Here is a 14,446-nt window from a genome sequence, read left to right as displayed (position 1 = left end):
GACTAAATGACCCAGAGTGGAATACACTACCTGAACATGTTATGGAACAATAAGGGCTGAACCTTCAGTCATTCATGAGCACATACTACTGAGATGGTAGTAACTGAAAAAAGAAGTACAATGAGAAAGTAAGATGCCACATAAGATACACTTTGCCTTAAATCAATGTCAGATCAAAGCCCTCTGTTGAAAGTCGTTTCATCGGACATGTCTGCCTGGTTCCAGTCTGGCAACACAGTGTGTATTGTCCTCTATGGGCATGCACACACTCACACACACATACACAAACAAGAACATTATACACAGAGGATCAAACTTCTCTCTGGCTGTAGACCAGCCATCCACTCTGTCAGCTGTGGTTGAGTCTTTGTTTGTTGCACTGTTCCACTGGTCTTTGATGCATTTAATATGCTGGCTGAAGTAAGAGAACGCACAGTAGTGAACGAGAACAGAGAGCACAATCTGTCCGCAACATGTTGTCCACAGCCAGGGAAAACCAGGGTCCGGAGTACAAAGAGCAGCAAGTAGACCCCCCGGGGCTTGACACAGGGATAGATGGGATGGCTCGGCAGAGGGTGAAAGATTGATTCAGAGAAGAGCAAAAGAAGTCTGTTTCCATTTCTCTCACTTTCTCCTCCACCAGGCTTACTTGAATGAAAGCAAAACCTCATGAAAGGCTTTTTTTCTTTCATTCACCCTTATTGCAAAAGAAGAACATGCTTTCCACCTTTGGTGGGCAGGGCAGTGCTTTACATAAAAGGAAAAATTAGCCACAGACAGATTTTGCTGCCCCTCGGATTGTGTTTTCTGCAAAGAGGCTTTCAGTGTTTGTACCTCCAGGGGCCAAACAAAGCAGCAGTTCTCTACTTGACGGTTTTTTCAAATAAACATTTTTCCAAAGGACTTGAATCCCAAACAGCAGCCACGACTCAAGTCAAACACCACTCAAGAGTTTAGATCCAGTGTTTTCCAGCTTTTGCAGGTGCTTGGCATAGTTCAGTCAATGGTTGTTGCTCAATCGCAAAAAATGTTTACTCTTCAACTTTGTTTGTAAATGGGGCTTCTTACACATATAAACATTGTGGAAGCATGGGAACATCTACTGTTCTCTTTTAGAAGAGTCGTTTTGGACTGACAAAACGTGTGTGTGTGTGTGTGTGTGTGTGTGTGTGTGTGTGTGTGTGTGTGTGTGTGTGTGTGTGTGTGTGTACATACTATATATATATATGTATATATGCACTTTTTTAAATTAAATTAAAAAAATGTATATGTATATATATATATGTGTGTGTGTGTGTGTGTGTGTGTGTGTGTGTGTGTATATATATATATATATATATATATATATATATATATATATATATATATATATATATATTCCAAAGCTTTTGTGTAGAAGATGAATTGTATAATGTCAAAAGCGCAGTATACTGTAAAGCATCATATATTTTTGTCTCTTTTTTTAACCTGTGTTTCTTTGTTCCTCAAGCATCTGCAAATGTTTAAGGAAGTCAGCTAAACATTGAAACTGGATTTTTGCTCTTCAAAATATGTACTCTGTTTATGATATGAGTAGAACACAGCAAACTTGTACCATATCTTGAAACAAAACATCAGCGAGTTCCTTCTATTTTCTCCATTTTGTCTCTTGATATTTTCTTATTCCCTCACCATATGTTTTATATCTTTTTTTTTGTTTTCCATGAAGTAGAACATAGCCTGCTTTTGGAGCCGTGACAGATTCATGTGATGCTGTTGTTTTTCTCCTTGCAGCTTCCCATAGACTTCCAGGACCCTATGAGGTGGTGTTCTACAGCGAGACAGAAGACAGCCCGGGCGTGATGCTGTGGAGGTACCCTGAGCCCCGGGTCCTAACCTTTGTCAGGATAACTCCTGTCCCATTCAACACCACAGAGGACCCTGAGATCAGCACTGCAGACCTGGGGGACATCCTACAGGTAGCAATAGGCATTCATAGCTCCTAATTAGAGAATATGTTTAGCATGCAATATAACTAGTGGGAAGGAGCTTTTTCTTCATCCATCTCTACTGTTCCTTTGAATACTCCCAGCATAAACACAGATCATACTGTGAATAAATATGGAGCTATGGTAGCAGAGGTCAGTCATGTGTTAGACATCCAAATGTTTTATTCATCGTGTATCTGTAAGTGTTAAGGTCTGCTGCTACCATAACAAGACAAGTAGTAAACTAAAGAATCAACACGTGTCTCGCTGCTCCCTGCTTAACGTCACCTGCAATGTAAGACAAGTAAACTGTCATAGAGTTGGGCTGTATTCCATTTTAACTCCCAAGACAAGAGTCATTAGTAGTCGAATGCCCCGCCTGTTTTTGAATGACAGAGACCCCCGCTGTCCCTCCAAACATGAAATACGTGAATAGACAGCTGTGGGACTTGTTTTGCATGCTCTGGTGTGAGCGGCCAGGTGTCCCCTACCCCAGAAGTTATAATTTGGCAGGTTGTAGCTACTACTGAGTCTACAAGGTGGAACAAGACATCCCACTTTTCCTCCTGTCATTCATCTTTTACCTATGTATAGTGACGATAAAGGCTTTCTATTCTATTCTATTTCTATCCCCCACTATCGTTTACAGTTTATCATCCACAAAGGCGAGCCAGACCTAAAGTCATGTTCACTTTTACTCTGCTCCAGACTATTCCTTTTTTTCATTCCTGCACTGGAAATATGCTATTTTAGGCCAAATTGCCTGACGTTGTCATACTTATTGTCACATGCTGAGCTTGTTTTATATATTGGTAATGCAATATTTAAAACATGTTTGCCTTCCTATCAGCTAAGCTTAACACACACATGTTCCTGAAGAAAAATATTGTCCCTTTTCCATCCTTGCATATGCAGTATAAAGTTTCACAGCTTGTTTTAGCTATGTTTAGAAGACAGATATTATTTTAATGTATGTTGGTCTTGTGGGTCTAAATTAAATTGTATAAAAAAGGCACATACAGCCCTCTATAGAATACTAATGTAACAACTATTGAACTGTTCAGATGTAATTCAGGAATGGTCCGAAAGTGTAAGAAGAAGGTGATGTTAAAAATTTACAGATATTGGTCCAATATTAAGTCAGGTGTGACCTTTTTATAATGGACTAATTCCTAATGGAGCATTTGTTACAACTTTTCTTTATAATACCACAATAGTGCCTTATCCTGATATTAATGTCAGTAGCTGGTTATTCATTATCATCTCAGATGGACATTTAAACTTTGGGGTTTGGTTACGCTCTCTAGCTTGTTTTTTTAGTTTTCTCATCTACAATTTGTCAGTCTTTTCCTGGGTTCCCACTATCATTTCTATTTACAGTACAGATGTTCTGTCTATGTCGAAATAGGAAAGATAATATAATGGAAGTGTTTGTAGATGCCTATTTCCACTGCACGTCTCCACAGTTTTAAAGTTTTAATGAGGAAAACCCCCAAATCTTCAAGATGACTGGCCACATACTAAGTTACAGAAGAGAATAGAGATGACTGGGATTAGAGAGAGTTAGGAAGGTTGAAGGTGGATGGAGTTGAAATAGAGAGGGCATTTAATGGTAGTGGCTGATAGGAAGGGATATATGTGAAAGGGAGAGATGTGTACAGACAATGAACACAATGTGACAGATAACTGGTTGCTTGATATTGACCTATCAAGACATACTGGTCCCCATTGTTTGCTATATCTGGTGTCCAATACAGTGCTTTTGTTTTGAGGATGGTAGTACTTAAAAAATATGCGAGGAGATTTTTTTTTGTTTTATTTTATAGTAATTGTATGGTAATTTATATATTAATATATAAATTATATATTTAGGATGCTGAGTTTTGAACTCCCAGGCAGGAGGAGGATGCTGAGTTTTGAATTGCCAGGCGGGAGGCCTTGAGGAAGACCAAAGAGGAGGTTTATGGATGTAGTGAATGAGGACATGAAGGTAGTTGGTGTGAGAGTGTGGCGACCCCTGAAGGGAAAAGCCGGAAGGAGAAGATGAAGATATAAATGATATATTTATAGATTAAATATATATCCCGACCTATATTTGTATAATTTCACTTGAAAACCTCACGCTGTCACGCTTGCGGCGTCTACCTGGAAGTTCGGGCCGCTCACTTATGGAGCCGTTTTGGCTTCTTCAAACATAACGGTTTATATTCTTTGATTGTGACAGACTTCATGTTGTCGTGTGGGGAACCCCGACGTTTTATTTACCAGGACCGAATTAACGAAGCTGGCGTCTACCCGGATGGCCGGACCGTAACGCTGAAGCGGCCTTCGTCTTCGCGTTTGTCCGTCCCACACACACGGAGCCGTTAAAGTTTCTTCAGGCGCAGCGGTTTGTTTTCTTGTGACGGCGAAGAAACAAAAAGGAAATGAACAAAGTCTGATAACACTGTTTTATTGTGGAATTTCCACAGGTTCCCGCTTGTTAATTATATACTAATCATTAATCATCCCTGTCAAGAGTGTAGAGGTGATTCTCCACTAGCAAAAAAAAAGAGGGCCTGTTGAGAACGTACATGTATTTGATTGCATTTTCCAGTTAGAGGTGTGTGTACATTGTGTGTGTGTGTGTGTGTGTGTGTGTGTGTGTGTGTGTGTGTGTGTGTGTGTGTGTGTGTGTGTGTGTGTGTGTGTGTGTGTGTGTGTGTGTGTGTGTTGTGTGTGTGTGTGTGTGTGTGTGTGTACATGTGTGTATCCAGTGATAGATGCGCATGTGCTTTTAAAAATCTTCTTCTGTGCTCGTGTCATCTGGTATTGTCCTGTATCCTCTGACAAGTCTGTTAAAAGGAATTTGGTGATGTGCCTTCCACACAGGAAGTGTGGAACTGTAACCACTTTGGGTGGAGATGGTGTGCAGTGGAAACAGACACCCTGCCTTGAAAGAAAAACAAAACTAAGTATTGAAATGTGCCATTGTTATTGACAGCTAAGAAAATCATCTGAATAGTGATGCACAAATGTCCATTCTCTGTTTGAAAGAGGAGTGTCGCTAGCACTCTTAGATGCCAATTGACTATTCTCAAGTAAGTAAGAGATAAGAATGGACTCTCACTATGGTACAGCTGATTTCCTGTGACATCAATGCCACAGCTAAACCACGCAGGTGATGCGTGCAATAGGAAACTTGGATGGCTGTAGCAGTGGACATGTTCACAAAGGTAATGTTGGTAATGATAATGAAAAACATCAGTGACATTTTGTGTATGTTAAGTCATTTAAAATCCATTGTTAAAAGCTACTCCGATTCGTTTTGTCAACACTGCTAAAAACAGTATCACATATCATGGACATTTGGAAAAGAGTGACTGTAAAATAATTATAAGACATTTGATCCATTTGCTGATATGTTACACAGTCCCTCTTATTACCTCATATTTTTGTCCAAACACTCAAAAAGCATTACTCGAGTCGTGTGTGAGGCCAGGGGTTTGGTTCATGGGGGTTATTTTAAGAGGACCTCTTGGTCATTGGCCAGAGGCATTGTGATCCCAGATTTAATTGAAATCAGCCCCTGGCAGACAATAGTTATGCTTTCCTTGCTGCAGAGCTTCAAAAGTCTCAATTAATTCATTTTATTTATTTCCCCAAAGACCAGATTGAAAGTTCAGCTACAGAGAACGGAAATGCAGTCACAAAAATCCAAAAACTCGTAGTGGCTCAGTTTACATTCCAAGGGCCTTTTATTTAATTTACATCTACAAGACTGCAGCGAAAGAGAAAAAGAGGTAGTCATAATTTCTCAGGCCTCTAAAATTACCATGTGGCCACGCAGAGATGGAGGCTGAATGTTTTTGAGAAATGGAAAGTGAGAGGCATAGGAAAGAAAAGGGAATACTGAGAAAATAGAGAGTGATATTTAGCATACAATGGTCTTGACACCCATCTCTATCTTTGAAGCAATAATATTACAGTTCGGGCTGTTTACCAGCAGGTGGAGGGTAAAAGAGATGCCCACACTTTCATTGTTCCCCCTTTCCACTTTGCTGAATGGATGACTTGGGTTTGGGCAAGGGTTTCCTTTTTCTGAGACATTCTGCTCCCCTGTCCCCAGAGCAGATCATATTAACATTTTATAAAATCAAGCTTTCCTGCATTTAAATAGTTGTGGTTTCCCAACTGGTTCCAGTATCTCAGAGGGGGAATTCAAATCTCCGTCCATTATTCAAAGTCAAATTGCTTTCTGCACTGCTTTACGTACGGTAGAGAAGTGAGCAATGTCACATTGTGTGTGTATGTTGGGGTCAGATTGTGTGTGTGTATGTGGGTGCCTGTTGGGGAGTGGGGGGCATATCGCTTACAGAGCTTTCACAGGTTCCCACCTACAGAGGGCTCAAGTGATGGAGGCATAGAAGGGCAGAGGAATGTGACTCATTCTCACCTTCTCAGCACCGTGTGGTCCAGTTCCCTGAATCATAAGCAGGTGTCCTTACTGCTCTTTTTCCATTATTCTAGTTTTCTTCCCTTCCTCCCTCCCTCCTCTCTATGGTTTTTAAGCCTGAGAAACAGAGAGTAAACACAGGAGCTGAGGTTCAGTCTGACCCCAAATGAGGAGAACAGTCAAGGCCCCTGCATTAGTCTCTGCATAGAGCTGAATAAAGGTAACATTTTAGGATGTCACATTCTCAAAGCTAGTGTAAAAAGATAGGGCATTTGATCATTCATTTGGGGTTTTGACGTGTGTCCAAATACCTCTGACTTTTGAAAGAAACATCACACCAGCTCCTGCATAAAGCCTCTGAGGCCTGGGATGAGGCTGAAACTTAGTCCTCTGTTGTTATGAAAACCAAAGGGCCAGGATCAGTTTCCCCTCCACAGCATATTTTATTGATAGGAATATGCAACCATTTGTAAGACGTTTAAATCTGGAGTGAAGTTATTGGAGCATTTTGTGTCAGAGCAACATGTTGAACCAGAAAGACCATGACCATGTTTTAGCCAAGGTAACTATTATTTTAGAGGGACATACCTCAAACAAACCTGCATTAGTCACAGCTAATGCACTGAAAAAATAAAAGACTGTCCATCTGGTTAATTTGATCTCAGGTTTTTACACATCTCATCCACTAAAACCCCATTTTTTAAAAAAGTTTGGTGTTACAGTGGAAAAACAAAAGAAGTTAAGCATGAAGAGCTCAACGTGGGCTTATGCCTGAGTTTTCACATTGATTAATTTTAACATATATTGGCCCACCCGAGACAGCATAGCAGAGTCATTTTCAGAACAATTTTCATTACATCTCCTGAGTAAACATTTACTCAAGCTGATGTCAATTCAATTTGTCTGCTGGCTGATAAGGGGTAGCTAGCAGTGGAATTTTTAGACATATAGGCATCGGTGAAATAACAGAAGACCTAATAGCAGTGTTGATATTGTTAATAAAGGTAATGGCAGAAAAGGCTGGCGATGTCAGCAGCCCCAGCTTCAGAGGGAGCTTGGGGAGTCTTCAGTTGCAGAGACATATTTAAACTATAGCAGTGATCACACCTGGGTGGATCATGAAAATGGAAATCCTTTTAGTGTTAGTGTGTATTTTTTTTAGTTTGCCTGCCTGCCAACCTGCCTCTAGTTAACCTTTTGAGAGACTGTGATTGGTCAATCAGTCTTAGAAAAGTAAATCCATGCGAATAGTATTTTCCCATTTGGCAGACACAGGGGTAGTTGACAGGGATGGAAATCTAATCTGTATATACAAAATAGAGCCAACAGTCATGGATTTAAATATATTTGTAAATAGTTTTCAATATTCAAAGTAATTGAAAAAACCTCAACTGTGCTTGCAGGCATTTGAACAATCTCCAAAATCAAGCTTTGTCTCAGAATTAAGATAACATTTACTGTATGATAGCTCCTCACTATGACATGTTGCCCTGAGCTCTAGTTGCCAGTTGCCTCACTAATGTTGGAAGAAAATACAGACTGGACCCATCTAGCCATGGGAATGTCAGCTGTTCAGGGTTACATGTTGTTTATCAGATAAGGTACACACACAATCAGGCAGCGGAAACTGACACTGCTTAAACTGTATCAAGCTCTCACATACATGTGCACACCTGTGTATATACATATGTATACATGCATATTGTCTTTCATACCTATAATTACACATAGTCTTTTATTGAGCACATATACACAATCCATCTGACATATACACAGGTGCCTCCTGCTCTGAGAAGCCAGTGCCAGACTTTGGTTCAGCATACCAAGACATTTTATTTATTTTTTCTTCTTTTTCCATCATTCCGACAACATTTTTTGAAATGGTTATCGAGTTCATCTCCATTCTCCTCCACGAGGAGTGTAAATCAAAGGGAATATGACACAAATTCAACCATGCAAATGTATTCCAGTGTACCATATAAGTACCTTAAATATTCATTTCTGTATGCCGTCATGTGTATTGAATATCACAGGTGAAAAAAAAAACCACCCTCTGTACTTTAGCAACGCAGTTCTTGGAATTCTCTATGGAGACTTAGCGGAGTTTCCGCTTCGGTGGCTCTGTGTTGGGGTTGCGGGTGCACCACTCTGTCAGGCACAATTATGAGACGTTGATTCCAGGAAGACCTGTGTGGCATTTTATACATGATGTAAGCTACAGTTACCTCATACATTCCTTCCAAAAGTACAAGCCTGCATATTTTAATGCATACAGATATTGTTAACATATAGCCTTATAAATGCTACCTTGTTGACAATTCCATGAATTTTGTAAGTGTCTATCAAGTACTGTACTTCTGGCAAAAAGTTGGATTGTCACAGCCACACTCACACACACACACACATACACACACACACACACACACACACACACACACACACACACACACACACACATACACACACACATACGGTCACACATGAATGTTGTCATCCTTCAGGTGTGCTGCGAAAAGCTCCTGCCACCACTGATCTATCAAGAGCTGAGTTTTGCAGGTGGTCGAGGGAACTTGAGAACCTGTTTTAGTTTACACAGGAGCACCAGACACATAAATGCTAATTTTGGCACAATATGAGAGAAATGGCAAACCAGTCATCACATAATGTGAGAACACTCACATAACCTGATTGTTATTCAGTCTGATGAACAGCTCCAGGACGTCAATGCTAATGGTCTTCTCATAGCCCACAGTTGCCTGGTGTTTATTTATGATGCGGTCATCTAGTGTTGTTATGGAGATGAGCCATCATCTTTCCGTGTTGGTGGTCCGTTTCTGACGAGAAGAGGAATTAAGGGTTGTCTGAAATGAGAGAAATTTAAGGTTGTAACGTAGACACAATACAAAATCACTTCATCGTTCGCCGTTCCAGGCAGGGATTTCCCCCGTGACTTCAAAGGGTTCGGAAAGTATCAATAGTTGATGATTAGCAGACCACTGCAGTTGCTTCATACTGTATGTGTAACTGGGGATCCACAGAACTGAAGAAGTACCTGTCGAGCAATAAAAAAAGCTTTAACATAATCCTACTGCTAATGAGTAAGTACAGTAACACTGATGGGGCACACAACAGTTGTTTTAATTGTACTGGAGCTTCAGTTTTTAGTTGAGAAAAACTGAGGGATACATAAGACACCACTAGTGTCTATCGGAGGAGGCAAGCCAAGTCTACTTTATTTGTATAGTGCAATTCATACACAACATAAATTTAAAGTGCTTAGAGTGGCAAATAAATACATTCAGGACAGAACCTTAAAATAATTATAAATATGAATTAAAGGTAGATGTTAAAGTCATAAAAATGAAAGAGTTTAAGCAATAAAAGAGCATTAAAAGTCAAGAAAATAGACTAATTCAGAGAAACTTAAAATAAATAATATGGTTTTCAGGCCTTATTCAAAAGAACTGACAGTTTAAGCAGACCTCAGATGTTCGGGAATTTTGTTCCACAGGTGAGGAGCATAATAGCTGCTTCACTATGTCTGGGAACACACACTAAACCTGTCCCTGATGAAATGAGGGCTCTGGATACATCATATAGAGATAGTAAGTTCAGAATATATTTCAGTCTGAGACCATTCAGTGGTTTGTAGACCAAGGGTAAGGTCTTGAGCTCTATCTTTTGACTAACAGGAAGCCAGTGTGGTGATAATAATAATAATAATAATAATAATAATAATAATAATAAAGACCTTTATTGTCCCACAGTGGGGAAATTTGTGAGGCCTGAAATTTGAGGGCCTGTGTAATCTCGTCCAGTTTCCTGAATGCTAATTGGGAATATGAAAACATATCTTTCAGTAGACCGAGTCCAGCATCTTAAGAAAAGAATATCTGGTGCCTTTGTAGAAACCAGTATGATTTTCATACATAAAGACATCCGCTGGTATGCTACTGATGAGTAGCAGTTAGTTTCAGTAGTCACAGAGCTCAATGTTACCATATAAGGCAACTTGAAGGGATGCAAAGAACCACATTGGACATGTTGTGTCTTTGTGTCCTCATAAACTATCCAAGAGAGCCATTCCTTCATATTTCCTGTAAGCTCTCTAGGAGGGAAAACAAATATCTCTGATCATTTCTTCTGCGTTCAGGGGTTGTGAGCAGCTGGCTACATGGAAAATGAAAAGGACAAAATATTGATGCTTAACCTTCATCCTCCTGTGACTCCATCCAAGTGCAGATGCTGGAATTTAGCCATTGTTAACTAGCTTGTCCTTTTTCAGAAGTACTCAGACTCTGTCCGCAGAGAGCTGGCATTGCGCTCGGAGTTCAACCCACCTCATGCCCTCAGCTGGGATAGGCTCCAGCTCCCCGTGACCCATCACAGTGGATTAAGCGGTAGAAGATGAATGAATCAATGAATGAATGAATGAACTCAGATTCTGTTTGAGAAGTGGGTTTGTTTGCCATCCTATCTCATTTTATGACTTATAGAAACTTCCTGTTAGGGTTTAATTCTTCCTCGGTGTTGCCCTTAGCCTTAGAGGTAAATGTCACGGTTGGTTATGAGAATGACAGAAAAACCCAGATATGTATTCAGCATATTTTTTTCATTCAGACGCTTATTTTTTTTTTGTGATGTTGAAATAGTCATTATATTATTCAAAGATGGACTTAGTGGTTGTTGTTTTTTTACTATTAAGGAACCTTCAAAAACACTAATTACATTGCTGCTGCAGCTAAGAGTTGAGGGTGCATAAAAATCTAGATGTAATGAATATGCTGGCTCATAAATCCCAGTTGTTTACAGTGTCTTCTCTTACAGGTACCATGCAACCTGGAGTACTGGGATGAGCTCCAACAGGCCTTTGTGCTGTACCGGGAGTTCAGTCTGTCAGAGAGCAGTGCTTGCCAGCTGCAGCTGCCCAGCCTCAGCCTCAATGACAAGAAAAAGGAGCTGGTGATTTCAGACCTGTGGAGAATAGTTCTCAATAATAACGGAGAGGGAGGAGATGAACAGAGGTCAGGGGAAGATCTGCTCATGTACTGTTTTCTACATTTTGGTGTGCCTTTGTGCATTTTTGAGACTGAATGTGGTGTGTACTTGTCTATACTTAGGATCTTGTTAAAAAGACATGTATGCCTGCTAAGAAAAATCTGTGTGATATGGCTCTAGTGTACTTGTGCCGTCCAGTGTGAGAAAAAGAAGAGAGAGCACCCAGGCCATGAGCTAGCAATGTGTCCCTCGCCCCACATCTGGTGTGCAGGAATAGGGAGCGGGCTTGGAAGACATTCAGATCGGCCTAATGAGATTTCCCAGCTCACCAAGTGCCTGTCAGGACCCATCCGGATTCCTTCCTGCTTACCTTGAGTGTATCTAATCGAGGGGAAGCTCATGGGAAGTATGAGGCGTAAAGCCCCCTTTGGGTCGGCTCATTAGTTCTTAGGCCTGGCCTGGGTTGGGTTGGGATGGGTTAGACTGGGCCTGCCAAGCACTGTAACACCTCAAAAAGTCCCTTCCTGTTGCTACTACTTCTCCTTCTCTTCAACCCATGTCTCATGCAGCATCCTGTTACATCTTATGTGCTTCACCTATATTTTGTCCTTCTGTCATTTTCTCATTCCTTCTTCGTGTTATGTTGTTTTTTCTCTCTCCCCTTTTGCTTCCTCTTGGGATTTAGAGAACTTTTAGTGGAAGAGAATTGCCAAGCCCACATTCTGTGTGGCTTAGAAAGCTCCAGAGGAGTAAAAAGGGAGGTTTAAGAAAACATGTAAGAGAAGAAACAGAAAAAACTCTACATTACCAGATACAGTGTAAAGCAAAATATACATCTGTGTTTCATTACAATCATACTCCATACACTACATTTCCTTTATGTTTAAATTATTTGTCTTTTTTGATCAAAATTGATTTCCCTTTCCTTGCTCACTCGTTTCATCTTCCTTACTTTAGTTTCCACCAGAAAAATAACTTGGCTGCCCTGCCAACTGGAAGTAATGAAAATTGTCAACATATGATGCTTATCTTTTTAAGGAGCACTCGGCTACACCAGTGTTTTGCAGGTTTTGAACATTTCCTGCTGGAGTTTTTATGGTGGATCATGGTAGCAGCAAATTATAGAGCAAATGTTCATTCACTTCAATTACATTCCATGCAACATCATCAACCATGACATGCAATTAATGTCCATGTAGAGATTCTGGTGGAAACTGTGGCAGTAATAATGCACCTAATTTCCCAGCCTCGGGCAGCGAGAATGCCCTAAGTGCAGTGTTGTTCCCTTTCAATCCTTTTGTCTGAATGATGGTAATGTTCGGCTTACTCTAGATATGTGATGTGGATGTCGAACAATTTGTAACTCACTGGGCAAGAGACAAAAGGATTCAGCCACAAATAAAAACCAAACTACAAGGGTTTTTGATTTCACAGCTGTGCCTTTCCTTTGGATGCTAAAAAACCACTTTGATAGATAACTAAAAAGGGTTTTCTAGACCTTCATGGTCATGTTTTATGCATTTTCATCCATGATAATCATAGCTGCCTTAGTTTGATTCTGTCCTGGGCCATTTACTCTCTCATGCTCCTCCCTTCCCACTTTCAGAATAACAGTGACCTTTGTCCATGTATCATGTACAATGAAATTAATAAATAAAAAGCAATACCAAATAGATAGAAACGGTGTTTTCAAAAACAGATTTTATACATCTTTAATCAATAATATGATGCTGCAGAAGGATGTTGCTATCAGGTGTCTACAAAATAAAAGCAAAGTCTTATAAAAATAATCAAAACACAAAACACTGAATCTTTTCTTCTCCAGTTTGGACAGTGACTGTGGCTCCCAGTTTCCCTGTGATCAGTTGGTATCTCCGATGGCATTGGCTGCCTGCACCCGTGTGGACTCCTGCTTTGCACCCTGGTTTGTGCCCTCTCTGGGTGTGTCCCTACAGCTAACACAGCTGGATGTTCACCTCTGTCATCACCTTGAACAGCTGGGCACAGGTAGGACACAGGAATAACAGCAGCAAAGTACTTTTGACTCCACTGTTATTGTGTTAGCCAACACAAATATCTGTGTCGGTAAAGCACTTTTACAACCCCCTATTTGATTGTCGTCGAGAAAAACATTTCAAATTACATTTATAATTAATGGCATTTCTTTGACTCTTTTTGACACCTCTGGTAATGCATGCATTACTTTTGTTTTGAACAATATACACAAACAGTACAGTGATTTTTAATGGACTTGTCTTCACATTTAGCCCCAGAGGACAAGATAGTTGTTCCTTCTTATAGAAGGAGCAACTATCTATGGGTAATTTTTTATTGAAAATACCCACAGTCCAATCTCTAAATACAGATATCATCTTTCTCTTTTAGTTCCACCTCGACAACTTCGTCCCTTCCTGCCAGACAGGAAGTTACCTCTGGAGCAACAGTTTTTGGTTATGAGTGCCCGGCAGCCACGGGTGCTCCTGCGCCAGTGGAGCAATGGACCACGCCACTGTCAAGAGTTTAGCTTTTCTACCAAGCTAGGCTGCAAGCTACTGGAGTACCGAAACCTCACACACCTTCAGCTCTTCCAGCCTTGTGTACTGCAGGTAATATTCAGCTTTTTGTTTTATGTCTGTTGAGATTTTTGATCAGGAAATGTGAAAACAAATTTATTTGGACTTCATTTTGTTGTGTGTTTTAGGGCCAGGCTACAGCCACAAGCTGCCCTCAGAATACTACGCTGGATGTCAATGTGTTTGTTAACCCAGTGTTTCTGAATATCAGCCAATATGCAATCCACACTTTGGACACTGCCCTGCACAGTTGGCAACAGGTAACAAGATTTTCAGCTAAAGGGACTAAAATACACCTTTATTAGACCTACTCTAAGTAACGCAATCAAGTAGAGATAAGAATACTACTTCTACTACTGTTTTTAATTTGTATTCTCCAGTACTGATCTTTCAATACACAACTAATACTTTGTCAAGGACTTCTGATTCTCTATTGAAGATGCTTCCTTATTCTTCCAATTTTGTAGTATTAT

At 40.3% G+C, this 14,446-nt stretch overlaps 1 protein-coding gene across 3 annotated transcripts in view; it reads left to right on the top strand.

Annotated features, from left to right (window-relative positions):
* Window positions 1-14,446, top strand: part of LOC137600882 (intermembrane lipid transfer protein VPS13B-like) — a 359,901-nt gene that overhangs the window by 283,452 nt on the left and 62,003 nt on the right. For all 3 annotated transcript variants that reach the window (XM_068322736.1, XM_068322735.1, XM_068322737.1), the window contains exons 41-45: window positions 1,774-1,958; window positions 11,230-11,426; window positions 13,226-13,407; window positions 13,786-14,006; window positions 14,102-14,233. In XM_068322736.1, the coding sequence (XP_068178837.1) occupies window positions 1,774-1,958; window positions 11,230-11,426; window positions 13,226-13,407; window positions 13,786-14,006; window positions 14,102-14,233 (917 nt within the window). The remainder of the gene's footprint in view (window positions 1-1,773; window positions 1,959-11,229; window positions 11,427-13,225; window positions 13,408-13,785; window positions 14,007-14,101; window positions 14,234-14,446) is intronic.

Source organism: Antennarius striatus, chromosome 9 (assembly GCF_040054535.1).
Source record: "Antennarius striatus isolate MH-2024 chromosome 9, ASM4005453v1, whole genome shotgun sequence".
NCBI lineage: Eukaryota > Metazoa > Chordata > Actinopteri > Lophiiformes > Antennariidae > Antennarius > Antennarius striatus.
The sequence above is the reverse complement of the archived record's forward strand: the minus strand, read 5'-3'. Positions and strand labels throughout refer to the sequence as shown.